Consider the following 15,125-nt stretch of genomic DNA (forward strand, 5'->3'; position numbering starts at 1 on the left):
AAGTTTTTTCTTTTACTACATTTTTTATTTTGTCGTAGTGTACTGGAACAAAATTATAAGAACGTTTGCAAATTGCCATATTTAATACAAAAAGATGAACACACAATGGTCGACATTTTCTGCTATTATGAAATCACTTTTGCAACCTAAAGGCAAAGTACACAGCAGTCACATCTGTGTGTGAACGTGCGTGTATGAGTGTGCGAGTGCGCGCGTGTGTGTATATTTCATACTGGCGTGAAGATAGTTCTAATTAACACACAATAGTTCTTCCTGTCCTCAGCAGTGATGATTCCTCACCATTTCAGACACATTCACACTTTGCTGCAGAAGCTTTAGAAACACAGATGCAACAACAGCCCTGTGACAACATTGTTGATGTTGTAACATCTGAGGGTTTTTTTTCCAAAAGGGACACTTTTTCAAAGGTTTCAAAGGCTAATGTTTATTTATACAGCACTTTCACAAGAGATGCTGTATGTGTGGTCCATCCATCCATTATTCGAACAGCTCTCACGAGGGTCATGGGCGTGCTGGAGCCTATCCCAGGTGTATTCTGGCAGTAGGCGGGGTGGGTACACCTTGAACTGGTTGCCAGCCAATCGCAGGGCACAAACAGATGAACAATCTTTCACACTCACACAGGGACAATTCAGAATTTATCTCACAACCTCTGCAATGGGAGGCAGACGTGCTAACCAGTCATCCACAATAATATAATAATTTCCTGAAAATGTAATAGCACCTAAAAATTGAAATTTTGTACTTTAACAAAAATATAATAAAACACAATAATGTAATAACTTTACCGATATTGTCATAAAAAAAAGTCAATAAGAAACCATGAACATAACATAAAAAAAATACCTATAACACTTAGTACTCTGAGAAGTCTTTGAGCAGAGCAGTTCTAATCAAGAAGGTGGCATTTTGATTACCAGTAGCTCTCTGCAGAGTTGGTTTAACACTAAATTCATCAACTCCGCCAAATAACTCCAACACTGTCCTCCATTTAAATCAGAGAGTGTCAAAAACACACTTTGGGGGTTAAAATCAACTCTGAAATGCTGAATCTCAAGGAAGGAGCTTAGGCTGGGGCTGCTTTTTCTCATCCCCCCCTTATGTTTTCTTTTTTTATCTGGTAAATCGGGACGCTGCTTGACGACCCGTCAGGCTTCCCATTTTGTCTCCATTGTATTTATCTCTTGGAAGGGTTGTAACTATTAATTTAATTTTGTTGCTGTAATAATAATAATAATAATAATAATAATAATAATAATAATAATAATAATAATAATAATAATAATAATAATAATAATAATAATAATGTAATTGTTTTTACTTGATAATAAACATGACTACACAAAAATCATGCAGTGCAGCATGGGATAAAAAAACAGTTAAATTCAGGAAAATATTCACAACTGTGTACAATTAAAAATTTAGAATTTTTATCGTATTTCTCTTGGCCATGATATTTATCCAAATAAGGATTGTCTGGCCTTTTTTTTTTGGCAGTCTGTGCTCACTGTCAATTTGGTATGTTGTAAAAATTGGAAACCAAATAGCGTAATGCACATACACAATTTTGAATCCATAGACACAGAGGAGTTAAGAGTCTGATATTTGTGCAATCTACAGGACTTTCTCATCAATGTGCAGAAAGCATCTCACCCTAAGTCAACACATCTGTCACTGGGCATCCCCACTCACTTACTCCACCTCCTCATTTATTCATCCCTCCCTGCTTCCATCCATCCCCCTCCCACAAGCCACCCATCTGCTTCTCTCAAACCACCACCTCCCCCTTACACACCCTCCCTCCTCACATCACTCCTGGACTCCCCCTGCAGCAAGACAAATGGAATGGTCTTGCACATAATACAGGACAGAGGCAGACTATACCACTGTGCTTCAGATAGGAAGGACGCAGCAGAGAGGACTGCTGCAGCGAGAGAGAGACCGACTGCCAGATAGAGAAAGAGAGGCTGCATCTATCCTTTGCTTTTCTAATCCCTCAGCTCTGTCTGCGTGCTGCCTGTGTAGTCCAACTGATGCTCTCTATACATACAGTATTCAAGCTTTAGATTCAGATTTGAGGGTGATTATTGAGCTGCAAAATAGATTTATTGTGAGACGGTGACACCACTGAACACTCGTAAACTTCAGTTTGACTCCTTTCTGGTAAGTCAACTATTTGTAATGCATTTCATTTGAAATTAATTTTATTGAAGCTTAAATTAGTTCAAAGCTGTAATTAAATATTTAAAGTATCTACTTTTGTCCAATGGTTTAAATCGATGTCGATATTGTTTATTTAACAATGCAAGCAATATACCGTACTTATTTTTATTATAACATGAGCATTGCACATACATTCTGCAGATCACCATAATTGTATAGAAACAAGTCAAACATCATTTAGGCGATTTCATATGGTGTTAAAGTAAGAATATAACTTAAATGCGTTCAAAACTGGCAGAAAGCACAAAGGCAAAAATTGTGTGCCAGTGTTACATAAACATGTGCACATTAAAATCACTCACATATCCTATTTACACTCCCTAGTTGCATATCATAGCAAGGCCATCTGTTCAATGGAACTCGATGGCATATTATTTCTGTTTCGACCTTCACTGTACTCTCAAATCAAAAGGTACATTTGAACCACTTCTGTACCAACAGTTTCAAGTCTTGCATTTTAATGAAAGCCTGTATTAGTTGACAACAAGACTATTTTAAACCCTTCTCAAAAGTTTCAAGAAGGTCAAGATGGAATTTATTTTTATGCTCTCTCAGTTTTCAGAATCTCCCAGTCACAAATTCAGCCCTCCATAAGACATTCGTTTAAATGATAAGGAATGGATTATTCAAAGTCTCAAAATTGTCCAGGTGAATATGAGTGTGAATGTTTGTTTGTCTATACAGTGTACCCTGTGACTGGCAGGAAAACAGTCCAGAGTTTGCTTGGATAGGCTCCAACTCAAGCATGATCCGAATGAGGATGGATTCAAAATTGTTATTACTTTTGTTTCCTTCCGTTGTTGATTGTGCGAAATCTTTTCCCTGATAGTGAGGCATGAGACTGACCTTATGATTAAGTTGCCAAAAGAGTAATACGCATGGCGAGTGCGGCGGAAGGCTTTAGCTCCCATCCTGCTGAGCTGCGGGATGGGCGTGGACAACAGACCAACAGTGTGGGAGCTCTACAAATGACCATCACTAGAATTTTTGTTACATTGTGATGCGAAAAGCAATGTCACCTAAAGGAACTTTGATTGTCCTTCAAAACCTGCTGTCCTCAGATCTGGTGATACCGTTACAACATTGAGCAGGTTGCTTCAGCGCCAATTAGATTGAGTAGACTGCACTATTGCTAACGTGTGTGTGTGAAAGAGGACGAGAGAGAGAGAGAGAGAGAGAGAGAGAGAGAAAGAGAGAGAGAGAGAGAGAGAGAAAGAGAGAGAGAGAGCGAGAGAGAGAGAGAGAGAGAGAGAGAGAGAGAGAGAGAGAGAGAGAGAGAGAGAGAGAGAGAAGAGAGAGAGAGAGAGAGTCTTCCTGCTGTAGATAGGAACACGATGCATTATTAATTATGTCTAAATGACTCGGCTGACTCTTCGGCTTCCTCTTTTCACATCCATCACAGCCCAGTGCTGTTTTTGTCTCCCTTATCACATCACTTGCAATTTTCAAAACTAAAAGCCACTTGAGAAGTTTTTTTTTCTCGCCCCCATTCCAAACAAACTATCAGGTAGAAAGTGTTGTTGTGTGTAAAGGTTGCGGTGTGATGCATATCTAGAAAGGCTTTGAGCTTTACGCAGTCAAAGTATTATATAAACAGCAGCCCCCTCATCCTACCTCATCTCATCCCGCTGGTGTTCAGTTGAGTCTCACACAGGCTGCTCAGTGAAAGCTGCATGACAGTCAGGAAGATCCAATTGATGATCCTAAAAAAAAGAAGTCAATTTTATCCAGATTTCTCTTGTATTTGGTTGGGGTGGATTTTTTTCTAGTGCGTCACACGGCTGTATACCACCCCAAAATTTGCTTCTCACATCTTAACAGAAAGCATATATGTAGTTGGGTGTTTTAATAGCTACAATTCATAAACAATATGAAATTGCTTGGAAGATTGCTTTTACCTTTTTTTTAAATAAAGGTGAAGAATTTCAAAGGGGGCCTTACATCCTTCTATTTTTCTGAATGTGGCAGGAAAATATTTGGACACCCATGGCGTCGTTCTTTCCGTATTTCTTGTATGTATGTCATTTCTATTTCTTTTTTTCTTTCTTTTTTTTTTTTTAGGAATGATGTAACATTTGTATTTTTAAAATAATCCCACACATTATAATGTTATAATAAGACCAACATTTTACTTTTTGCCCAAAGTTGAGACTTTTATAGTTTAGACTCACACCCAAATCAGAAGTCATTCACATTTACATTTTGATTTAAAACCCCTGTTGCAGAGGTCTGGCTGCCAGAGTAGGGCCCACCATACATCCATGATTTAAATCTAGTCTGATACTGTACTTAAGTATGAATGATGTTAGAGCCTCATTGAAAGTGTTTGGGCCTGGCTATGAGCGAGCGGGTTCAAGATTGTTTGCAATTGGTACTTGCCCGCTGTCACATTTGTAGCTGGTGGAAGGACTGATTGACTTCAAACAACTACTCTCTTTGCAGTTAACAATAATGTGCTATGAAACTGAAACTCCGCTTGCCAGAAAGAAAATAAGAATGATTTTCATATGATTCTTGTTGAGCTAGAAATATTGCAACAGTATAATATGTATGTACCGTGAGATACTTCTTGGGCTCATTCATTGGGTCTTTCAAAGTTATCATAACACGATAACAGGTGGCTTTAAAGCAAGTGGGAGTTTTTTTGTGCTGTGCTCTTGAGATTGCCAAACTTAAAAAAAAAAGTGCTAATTTTATTTCAGTATGTGAGCTGAAAGGTTAAAACCTCTTGGTATTACTGTTGGTAAAGCGCAAATTGACATTTAGATATTTTTTTTAACTTAAATCTTTAGTAATTAAGATATCGAAGGGAAGATACTGTGTTTGTTGGTCTTTATAAAGAAAGGAAGACGTGCTTCTGTCAGCTTGCCTTGAAGGCTAAACTCTCAGCACAAATCCGCAGGGAACCTCAAGGAAAGGAAAACTCAGAGCATATTTCCATACTATTACTGTTAATAATAGTCTTGAGGGTGGAGACGGATGTTAGACCAGAGTGAATGCTACATTGGTTGAACAACCAGGCAGGGAGGGGACCAAACGTTCATTTAATATACATGAAGGCACAAGCTGCACCTGCAACATTTATAACAGTGAGGAAGGAAGGAAATAGATTTGGGGGGAGGGGTCTATTTGAAATTTGTGTGGAAGGTTGTCCTAGCTGTCATGTCAACACGTGTTGTAGTTGAACCCAATGGGGAGAGCATGCAGCCGCACACAGAAGGTCAGAGCCAGGGTTCAAACCCACAACCTTTAAATGTGAGGCAGACACATGCTCCACCATGCTACCCAGAATTCATTCAGTAGAAATATTTATTCAGAAGTGAATCTTTCTTCATCTTTCCAAGACATTAGACAATTTCATGCTTTCAACATTGTAGTGATGGCTTGAAGAAGGCCCTTTTCTGCTTCACCATGACTGTAACCCAGTACGCAAAGTTAAAGACATGGTGTGAGGTGTTTGGTGTGAAAACATAAACTCATGTAATTTATGGTCCAGATGAACTACAACAGACTGTTACAGAAGATTAACTCACATTGGCCATATTGTGTGCACAGTGAACAGGTTAGGAATTTGTTTGCAAAAGGAGTAAACAGCATTTGTCGTATTCCTACAAGCTACCAAAGAAAATCCTGAGTGGACAGTGGCAACAATATTTAGGTAGGGTAGGGTTTCATTGTTTTTCCTAGGTTGGTGGTTTGAAGGATTGACTTGAACAACCCTAACCCTTGTTCTTTTGGTTACGACCCACAACTTGGGACTATCGCTGATGTCACTTTACCCAGAATGCTTATCTACCACTTACCCTCCAGGAGGGCAAACAATCAATAGAAATACACAACATTTTCAATTATTTAATTGTAAAGAAGAGTGCCTACACTTGGTAGGACTTTGATGCTAACATGCTGTCAAGAGTCTGGAGTCGTACAATTACTTTGTGTCTGGATGGGTGAAGGATATCGGCTGCTTTCAACACGGCAATGTTTGTCTCGTGGCAGCAAATGTATGTTCTATTTATCTTTTGGTTGACACGGGTTACTGGTCTAAAACGTCATTCATTAAATCGTTTGTGTCCGGATGAATTCGTCTTGCTGTACGTCGAAGCCTTTCAAGCTATCTTAGCTTGCTAACTGCAAACAAACACGTCAAGTAATTTTATTTTTTTTAAATCACGATTTTTCACAACCCAAAGTTGGCAAGTAAACTTTGATAAAGTGTTATGATTATCATGTGAAAATGTTTGCTAAACCCACGAAAAATGTTCTATGATATTAAATCAATGTGAAAAATGTGTAATTATAAATACATGTTGAATATTCCAACATCGGGTACATGTTTTGTGTGTCTGATTGCTGAAAACACATTAACTGACAGATTAATGTTGAACGACGACATTTCCAACTAAAACTTGCATGGACATGGATTAAAAAGAAACCAATAAGCAAATTTAGCAAAGATTACGGCAGCTAACACTACTCTTATTTTGAAATGTATTTTCACCACTTCTGGTGCACTACTGAGCTGACTGATGCTAACTTGGAGAGCAACAGTAATCGTAGGAGGCTTTCCCATCATGCTTTGTTGCTGGTACTAGTAACATTTGTGATTGTGTTTTTCCTCTTATGTGTTATTTTTCTATAGACAAGGTTTAATATAGTTATATTGTTATTGCTTCTATTCGTGGATTAAAGTTTTGCTATTTTTTATATTAAATGGCTGATTCCAAAACGAGCAATTTTAAAACGTATGTGTGGGCTCCTGCCTACCGATTCACGGCCCGAAATATAGGGCGGCCCACTGGGAATTGTCCCGCCCCTCCAGATGGGCCTGCTAGCATCATAGTTTAGCTAGGAATACAAAGACTGGTATGGGACCAGTAAAAACTTTAAGATTGTGAACATAGAGTATAGTAAGTCCAAATAAGTATAACAATAGGTTATGATGGTTTCAGAAAACTGCCTAAACTGTTCGTTTTAACTGTTGTGTTGCTTGTGCATTCGCATAGTCATGTTGGCTGGAACAATTTTTGCTCATGAGAACAACCAATCAGAAGATGGAAAATCAGAATCGAGGGATAGCACTCTGACTCTGTGAGGACAAATTTTAAAGTCTGATCGGTTGGCGCGCTCCGGTCAATTCATGTTTCCGTACCGCCTTAAAGGACCACAAATGCTCTTTCTCGCCTCGTCTTCGCCTTGAGCGTCATTTGAAGAAACGGTCCTGTTGCTAATAATTTAAGTTACATCAACCAGCACTAATGATTGTGAAGGTCACGCGACACGCATACATGAACTATATGGCAATATGGCGTGTTTGCCAGATGCAATCATAGCTGCGTCCAGTGAGTAAACCAGCTTTCACATCTGTTTGCGTGAGCAATCAAGTTTGCGCCCGTTGCTGCACTTGCAAACCTTCAGTTAATCAAGCTCATTGAGTTATTATTAGTTTTGACAGTGTATGTGAAAGCACGCGTGCATGTGTGTTTTACATGTGTTCTTGTTTGCAGTCCTTAACCAAGTTAAAAACTAATTAACCATCAGATTGCAACCTGACTGAGCATCTGTTCTAGACAAAACTCATCTCCTGAGCCACTAATTAAAGGATGACGCAGAAAAAACAGATGAAGATTAGATAATGCACTTCTGTTGATACACTACATTTACTGTACATGCAGTAGATGTTCTGCTCACAAAGAATTTCTTCATGCTAAATAAGTGGAACATTTTCATGCCACTTTGCGTGAGGTTACACCTTTAAAACATGGCTGGAGGTTATTTAAAAAAACATATATTTTTTCAGTAGGAAGTTGCTAAGAAGTAGTGCTCGTTTACGTGTTTGAGTTCCAACGCGTGAATCTTTGTTCATTTGATGGCCCACTCATTTTCAATGTACAGTATATAGATTTTTATAGCAATATACCTTATATTGTGTCACTTAAACTCACATTCTTATCAGGTGTAATTCTATTCCAGAAAATTATATTCATAAAGAGGAGCCTACATTTTGCCTGCCTTTACAATTAATTTTTCCATAGAAAATTATGGAATTTAAAATCATCATTTCCATGGTCAAGTTGTCATTATCATATCTTCATGAACAGTACAGACAACCTTTATTCGCATTTTGTCAATTCAGAGCTAACATTTGTATTTATTTTTTATTAAAAGGAGATAAAGTGGATTAGGAATCAAGGCAAGTCACCTCTCATGAAGTCTTGCTGCACGTCATTCAGGAGCCGCTTATAGATGGCCGCATATTGGTTGTAGGCATATTTGTGCATGATTTAATAACAGCATATAGTTTTGCAAAATGATTGCTTACTTCCTTTGTAAATCCTATTGTATTGCTAATGTATGAAAATACATTTCTGAATGTGACATTCTTGGAATCAGAAAATGATCTGATTACACTTTTACAAGTTGTTGAAAGCCTCAGTGCATGCTGCTGACTCTATCAGATTAATTACGTGTATTATTCAAAGATGGAGGGCGGATAAGGCCTGGCTGTGCAACAATGGCGAACTAATGAGGCTGCCAGAATTTAATTTCCTGCTGCCCATCTGTCAGTAGCAAATTGTCTGTACATGTTGTTGATAGGTCGAATCAACGCTGGTCAACTGTCACTCAGATAACTTATTATTGTTTTTATTTTCCGTGCTTTGTATTATTGGCTACTTTGAAGAAAGCAAATAAAAGGGTGCAGTAAACACGCACAAAAATTAAATGTTCGACATGAATGATTGAGCGAAAATGGTATGCGCTATATGTCATTATTATATACAATACAGCATACAGTGTTTTGAGTGCAGTCATGTCCTGTCAACGATGTTTCCGGAATGGTTGCTGCATAAGTTTGTCCATGCACACTGACACTTGGGATGAAGTATTGACATAGCATTTTCAATTAAATGCTGTACTAGGATACAAACCAGTAGAACTAGACAGGCCCTTGAGTAATTCCATTCACACAAATTTGTCAAAAAAATCAAATTCTGAGCATGATTACATCCTCACCACCTCTGAATTAGGCTTGGTTCTACAAAATGATTACCGATTTTGTGAAGTTCTTCAAGTCCTTATAAATATTCTCATTGATTCCTCCTATATTACAAAAACAGCTAGCTACTGTATTTAGTGCTTCCCACGTATGTATTTATCTGTGGCAGGCCCGCACAAGTGAATTTTATCTGCCACTAAATCATTTTGCTGTGACCTTTCAATATGTGCCCGATGTATTAGCTTTCTTTGGCTGCGCGGAGATTGTGCCGCTCCGGTCCTTGTGTGCGTCTGCTAATCGATATCAACGCTTTCATTTCCGATACAATACTGCAAATACAGTTATGCAAATGAGCCCAAAAAGTATGCATAGTGTATTTAAATTTAAGAATCCCTTTTCGAGCACGCGATCTGGTACAGTATGTGACCCCCTGCCGTGACATCAACACTGGCAAGGGAGCTTTGTTAGACTGTGCTGGGACCACAAACATGCTCCAAAGCTGCCCGACGTCCATGTTTCAGGATTGGAAATGTAAGGGACATCAGAACATAAAGGGAACCTATTGGAGTCTGTGATTAACTATAATGTAAATGTAACCTAAAGATGTGGAAAAACAAACCAAAAAGTAACCGAACATTTTTTTTCTGTCTTTAGGTTTGGACATTGGAGACAAGTTTTTCACTTTTCTGAAGTCATCTTTACACCACTGCAGCTACTGAATCTGGTCTTAAGACATTCAGGCATGCATTATTACACACTCAAAACAAGAAAGCAAGAAATGCAATAACTGACCAACAGATCAGAGCAATTTACTCATCATGCTATAACTGAAGGATCAGAGTTTATACCCTTAAAAGGTCAAACGGGCTGCTGATTATTGCCACAAACAATCGAAGCAGACAGACACGTACCACTAGTTCCAATTGGTTTGTCAGCGTTGATAGAAGCTATAACCAGACAGGATGGCCGACCGCTACCAAAACAACATATACCACCAAAGTGACGGTGACAGCTATGGGACTTATGGAGAAGGTGATGGAAGTGGTCACGATGGATATGGTTACCAGGCCGAATACCCTCCCCAGGAAGAGGACGCTGCAAGTGATGTGACTGAAGGTCATGATGAAGAAGACCAAATGTATGAAGGAGAATATCAAGGTATACCACATCCCGATGAGGTGAAGGCCGCACAGAGAGCTGCAAGGTGAGACACACATCTACGATGCACTCACAGGGTACAAAAGTGGGCAAAAAAATATGACTTTTGTTTTTATTACCAAGATAATGTTACTTTGTACATTTTTCCCAATAGTTAGTAAGGGCTAGACAGCAAAACTTTTATATAAACATTAGGCAAGACCTCCACAATATGCACACTTTATTGGCTGTGGTTGATAAACTCAAGATTCACCCAAATCAAATAGCACCAGAACTCTTCTCAAAAGATAATTGCAATGAATTTGCTTGCTATTTTTAGTGTAGAAGTCAAATCCATCAGGTCAAAAATCATGATAAAAATAGAAACAAAAAATATAAATATGAATGCTTAAATAAAAATAAATAAGCAAGATAATAAAGTGATGCAACACCGAAAAGCACTAATGTCAGAATTTGATGGTTGAGCAAATAATTTAATAATAAAGACGACGGTTCGGCAGCTGAATCTTCATCAACGAGCTGTCGTGACTCAATCTGACTTTTTCAAATCTATTGTAAAATCTGTGCAAACCCTGTAACGCCAAACGTATCATATATGCTACAAGACATTTTGAGTCCTCTCTTTCATGAGCATAGTATTTTTTACCCTTAAAAGTCTGACAAATTGGATCAGATACATGCATTGCACAGATAATCCTTTAGAGGTGATTGCCATAATTGAGAAAAGAGAGACACCTGACTTTAAATAACTACTTTGTTGAACAGGTTCACACAATTTTATTTTAAATTTTTATTTTATTTTTTATTTTATTTTAATTTTTATTATTATTATTAATTTTTTTATTTTATTTTTAAATTTATTTTATTTTATTTTTTTTTGACCACTGGAAGCTCTGCATATAATCGAATGGCTTTGACATGTGGATTCAGGTCTTGGACCCCCATTCTAAGAATAATAAGAATAATATATTTGATTAATTTATTACTACAACGTTTCAGAGGGTTCGATAGACAGCTTGTTGTCATTTTATAAATTAAATATGATGTCATCCACCATAGATGAAGATGCGCCCACTTTTATGCTGAGTGCCTGCTATCTGTCTACGAAAATAGGACCCTTAAAGTGCATCCGTAAAGTAGTCAGTGTCCACTTTTTCTACATTTTTTGTTACAGCCTCATTGCAAAGTAAAATAGAGTAACTTTTATCTCGAAATTATACATACAACACGCTACAATGGCAACATGAAAAGCTTGTGGCATCATAGTCAAAAAGATTTGGTACAGTTATTACTGATAAATAAAGTCCCTTTCAAAAGTATTGGAACGACACGGTCAATTCCATTCCAATACTTTTGCTCATTTAAAAAGTGGGTTGTTCAAACAAAAGCTGCTCCATCCTGAGTTGTTTAACACATCTAGATGCAGATACCATGAAATAAAAGCCAGAATTCTGAATCTTTATTCATCTTTTGGTCTGATTCTCAAATGTCTTCAGTAACAAAAACAAAGGATTAAACCTTTCCGATCCAACAGTTTTGGAGGTGACTGTATGCTGTAATATAACACAGTGTGGAAAAAGGGAAGTGCTGTAAATACTTTCCAGAGGCACTGTGATGCTCAGTTAAACTCAGTTACTAATTGCAGTAATAAAATCTAGATAGTTAGTTTAACATTTTGACGTGATCTAAAAATGGCATCCGGGACTACTGGGTAGAAAGAAAACGAATTTGAGTCTTATTAGTAGCTTTAGTAGTCATTCTGTCCCATTAACATCATCTATCATTATTATGTTAATTGTGAGCTCAATAGGGAGTGATTCAACATCAGGATCTCCCCCCCCCCCCCCCCCCCCGATATGCAATCTCAGGGCAAAATCTCGAGCTGATGGTGCACTCTCGGAACTGCAGGAGCTATCGGAACAGTACGAGGACATAATGGAAGATTGCGGCCATGGAAAGTTCCAGTGGACACTCTTCATGGTGCTGGGCATGGCTCTCATGGCTGATGGGGTGGAATGTTTTGTGGTTGCCTTTGTTCTGCCGTCTGCCGAAAAGGATCTGTGCCTCTCCAATGCAGAGAAAGGGATGCTGGGTAAGGTTTTCTCTGGCACTCACATAACAACATGCTATCGCTTGGGGGTCATGGTGGGCTAATGATAAATGTTTTAAAAAGAGTGAGCACACACACCGGGATTCGTTGTCTTGGTGTGTTTTAGGTACCTCGCTCACAATACTTGACAAATTCAGCACAAAACAAACTTCTCCTGTCAATCGTGGTGCAACGTGACCCTCCCACATGGACGTCAACAGAAAAAGGGCAAGAATATACATTGCTCATACAAACACATCATACCTGGCAATTGCATTTTTGGCTGACATTTGTCAGCTAATCGCCGAGAAGAAGACAAAAACAAAGGGTTGAGGAGATACAGTACCAGTATGCTGAGAAAGTGATGGTTGTTTTACTCTAATTTTACTTATATACACAGTTAATTCCGTATAATTTGACTCTATTTAGATAGGGACCAAATAGACTCAATTTTAGAGTAGGCTAACATTTACACTAGGACGATAGTAAAATAAAGAAGTCATTCAAGGGTTGATGAACAAACTCACGACCTTCATCTTGGGAGACTGCCACACTACCTGCTGTTTGCTTATCTTCAAGAGACCAAAGACATAGTTTTTGGTATTTTGGAGTTCAGAAGATTCAACCTGACATGATGGATATACCAACACACAGCAGGAACTGCGTAGCTCGCGGAGTAGATCGGCTGTCTCCCAAGCTGAAGGTCGTGAGTTCGTTCATCCACCCTTGAGTGACTTTTATTTACTTTTTCCCCAATCATTTATTTTACTCTCTTCCAAGTGTAAATATTACTCTAAAACTGAGTCTATTTGGTCCCACTCTAAATAATCGAATTTACTCTACAGAATTTACTGTGTCCTATACTTTATTTTTAACGAGATTTTCTATAGGCAATATCACATAAAAGGGTTCTCATAATTATTATTATTTTTTCAGTATACTATAGAAACTTATTTTTTTCCAGAACTCATCTGATTTACTTTTCAGGTTGAAGTGGCCATTTTAACTAGACTAAACATTTTCAATTTTGTCACATTGCTAATAGGCTACAATGGGTTATACAGTGTAGTTTTGCTAAGCTGCATATATACAAGGCTCCTCCTCCTCCAAAGCTTCAGCTTTTGGTGAAGTATTTTGGTGTACTATTTCTCATTGGGGACACGCTTACAAGCAGGCTATGGCAAAGCAGGTCGGCATCCATAACACAGTAAAACGTGTTTTAAAAAATTACTATATGGAATTTATTGTTTTTATCTCCCAGTCGTCAATTTAACGTGTTTAAATTCACATCAGTAGCAATTTTGCATCTTCAGTCTGTGTTTGAGTTCATGCATGATGGAAATATGTACCTGCTAGGAAGTAAATGCAGATGAGATGACAATGAGAACGTGAAAGTAAATAGGAAGGAATTTGAGATGACAAACCTAAAAGCCGACATCCTGCCTTCGTGTGGATTTATACTGCATACTAAAACATTTGGACAGATTTTTGAGCACCGTGTACCACATAAAATCCATTGAGGTCGCACAAGCACAAGCACAACTAATACAATAATACGCACTGTTGATTTTTAACTGCGCCTTATATGTGTTTGAAAAAATACAATCATTTTATTCATAATTAAGTTAATGAAAATATATGTATATAATTATAATTTTAGGTATTAAATTTAGTATAATCACAAATAAATGAATAGCCAATAAAGTTTAACCTTTCACAATTAACACTAAAATGCTGTAAATCCGTTTTGGGACATATCCATGTGAATGAGTGCCAGTAATGTAGAGTACTGTTTATACAGTAACGTTATCCACTGGGCACTGAGAATGCAGAAATGAATCAGCTTGCTGGCAAGGGATTGCGTGCTGTGTCTTTATTGCTCTGAATATTAAGAGCTTACTCGAGTCACTTATTTGTATTCTACAGGTTACCCAGAGCATGATTAGAAGGGGAAGCGTATATATACTGTACGTACGTACGTCCGACATTCATAGAACTGTGAGAACAAATATTTCGTTTGATAAAGGCTGAGCAACAAAACAAACTCCACTGGGAAAGAATGAGTGAGAAAATAACAAAAACAGCAGCAGAAAAAGAAAAACAAATAACAGTCAAATGCAGGGGGGGAGAACTCCAGTGTGTGAATGAATAAGCAGGGCAGTGGATGCGAAAGGGAAATGGAGATGTGACGTGAAGAAATATGGGTGGAGTAAAAAGAGTGCTGCAGTGCAGCCACCATCAACCGTTTTGGTTGTAAATTAAATGTCCTAAAATGCAGTCTAGACACCAATGCTATTATTTATATGAAATATTCTGATGTGTTTTTATACTTTCACTTAACTAAATAACATGTAACATAAAAAAAAAAAGATCATAATGTGAATATGATCACAGCCACAGCTCCCCCCTGTTGTACGGCCATCTGCACACGGGTTTTGTGTTCCAGAGTTAGTCTTATGCAACACGCAGAACAAGTGTATTGTTTGCACACAACTCTGAGTCATTTGAAGAGTTTCTGTAATTCCATCGCCACAGACAATCTTCTTCCTTCACCCAGATATCAACCTTGAGATCACATTCCCTTAAATAACCATCAATTTAAAATTCACTGATTTGTACAAGGAAGATGGTGATGATGAT

General features: G+C 38.0%; 1 protein-coding gene across 1 annotated transcript in view; it reads left to right on the top strand.

Moving 5' to 3' along the window:
- Positions 1-1,866: 1,866 nt before the first annotated feature.
- The window catches only part of LOC147176047 (synaptic vesicle glycoprotein 2B-like), a 32,649-nt gene continuing 19,390 nt past the window's right edge, over positions 1,867-15,125 (top strand). Inside the window, exons 1-3 of the mRNA XM_086073424.1 lie at positions 1,867-2,184; positions 9,893-10,442; positions 12,265-12,488. Coding sequence (XP_085929550.1) covers positions 10,201-10,442; positions 12,265-12,488 — 466 coding nt within the window. The 5' untranslated portion in view covers positions 1,867-2,184; positions 9,893-10,200. The remainder of the gene's footprint in view (positions 2,185-9,892; positions 10,443-12,264; positions 12,489-15,125) is intronic.

Source organism: Leptonotus elevatus, chromosome 4, assembly GCF_054856555.1.
Source record: "Leptonotus elevatus isolate MCC_2025b chromosome 4, RoL_Lele_1.0, whole genome shotgun sequence".
Lineage (NCBI taxonomy): Eukaryota > Metazoa > Chordata > Actinopteri > Syngnathiformes > Syngnathidae > Leptonotus > Leptonotus elevatus.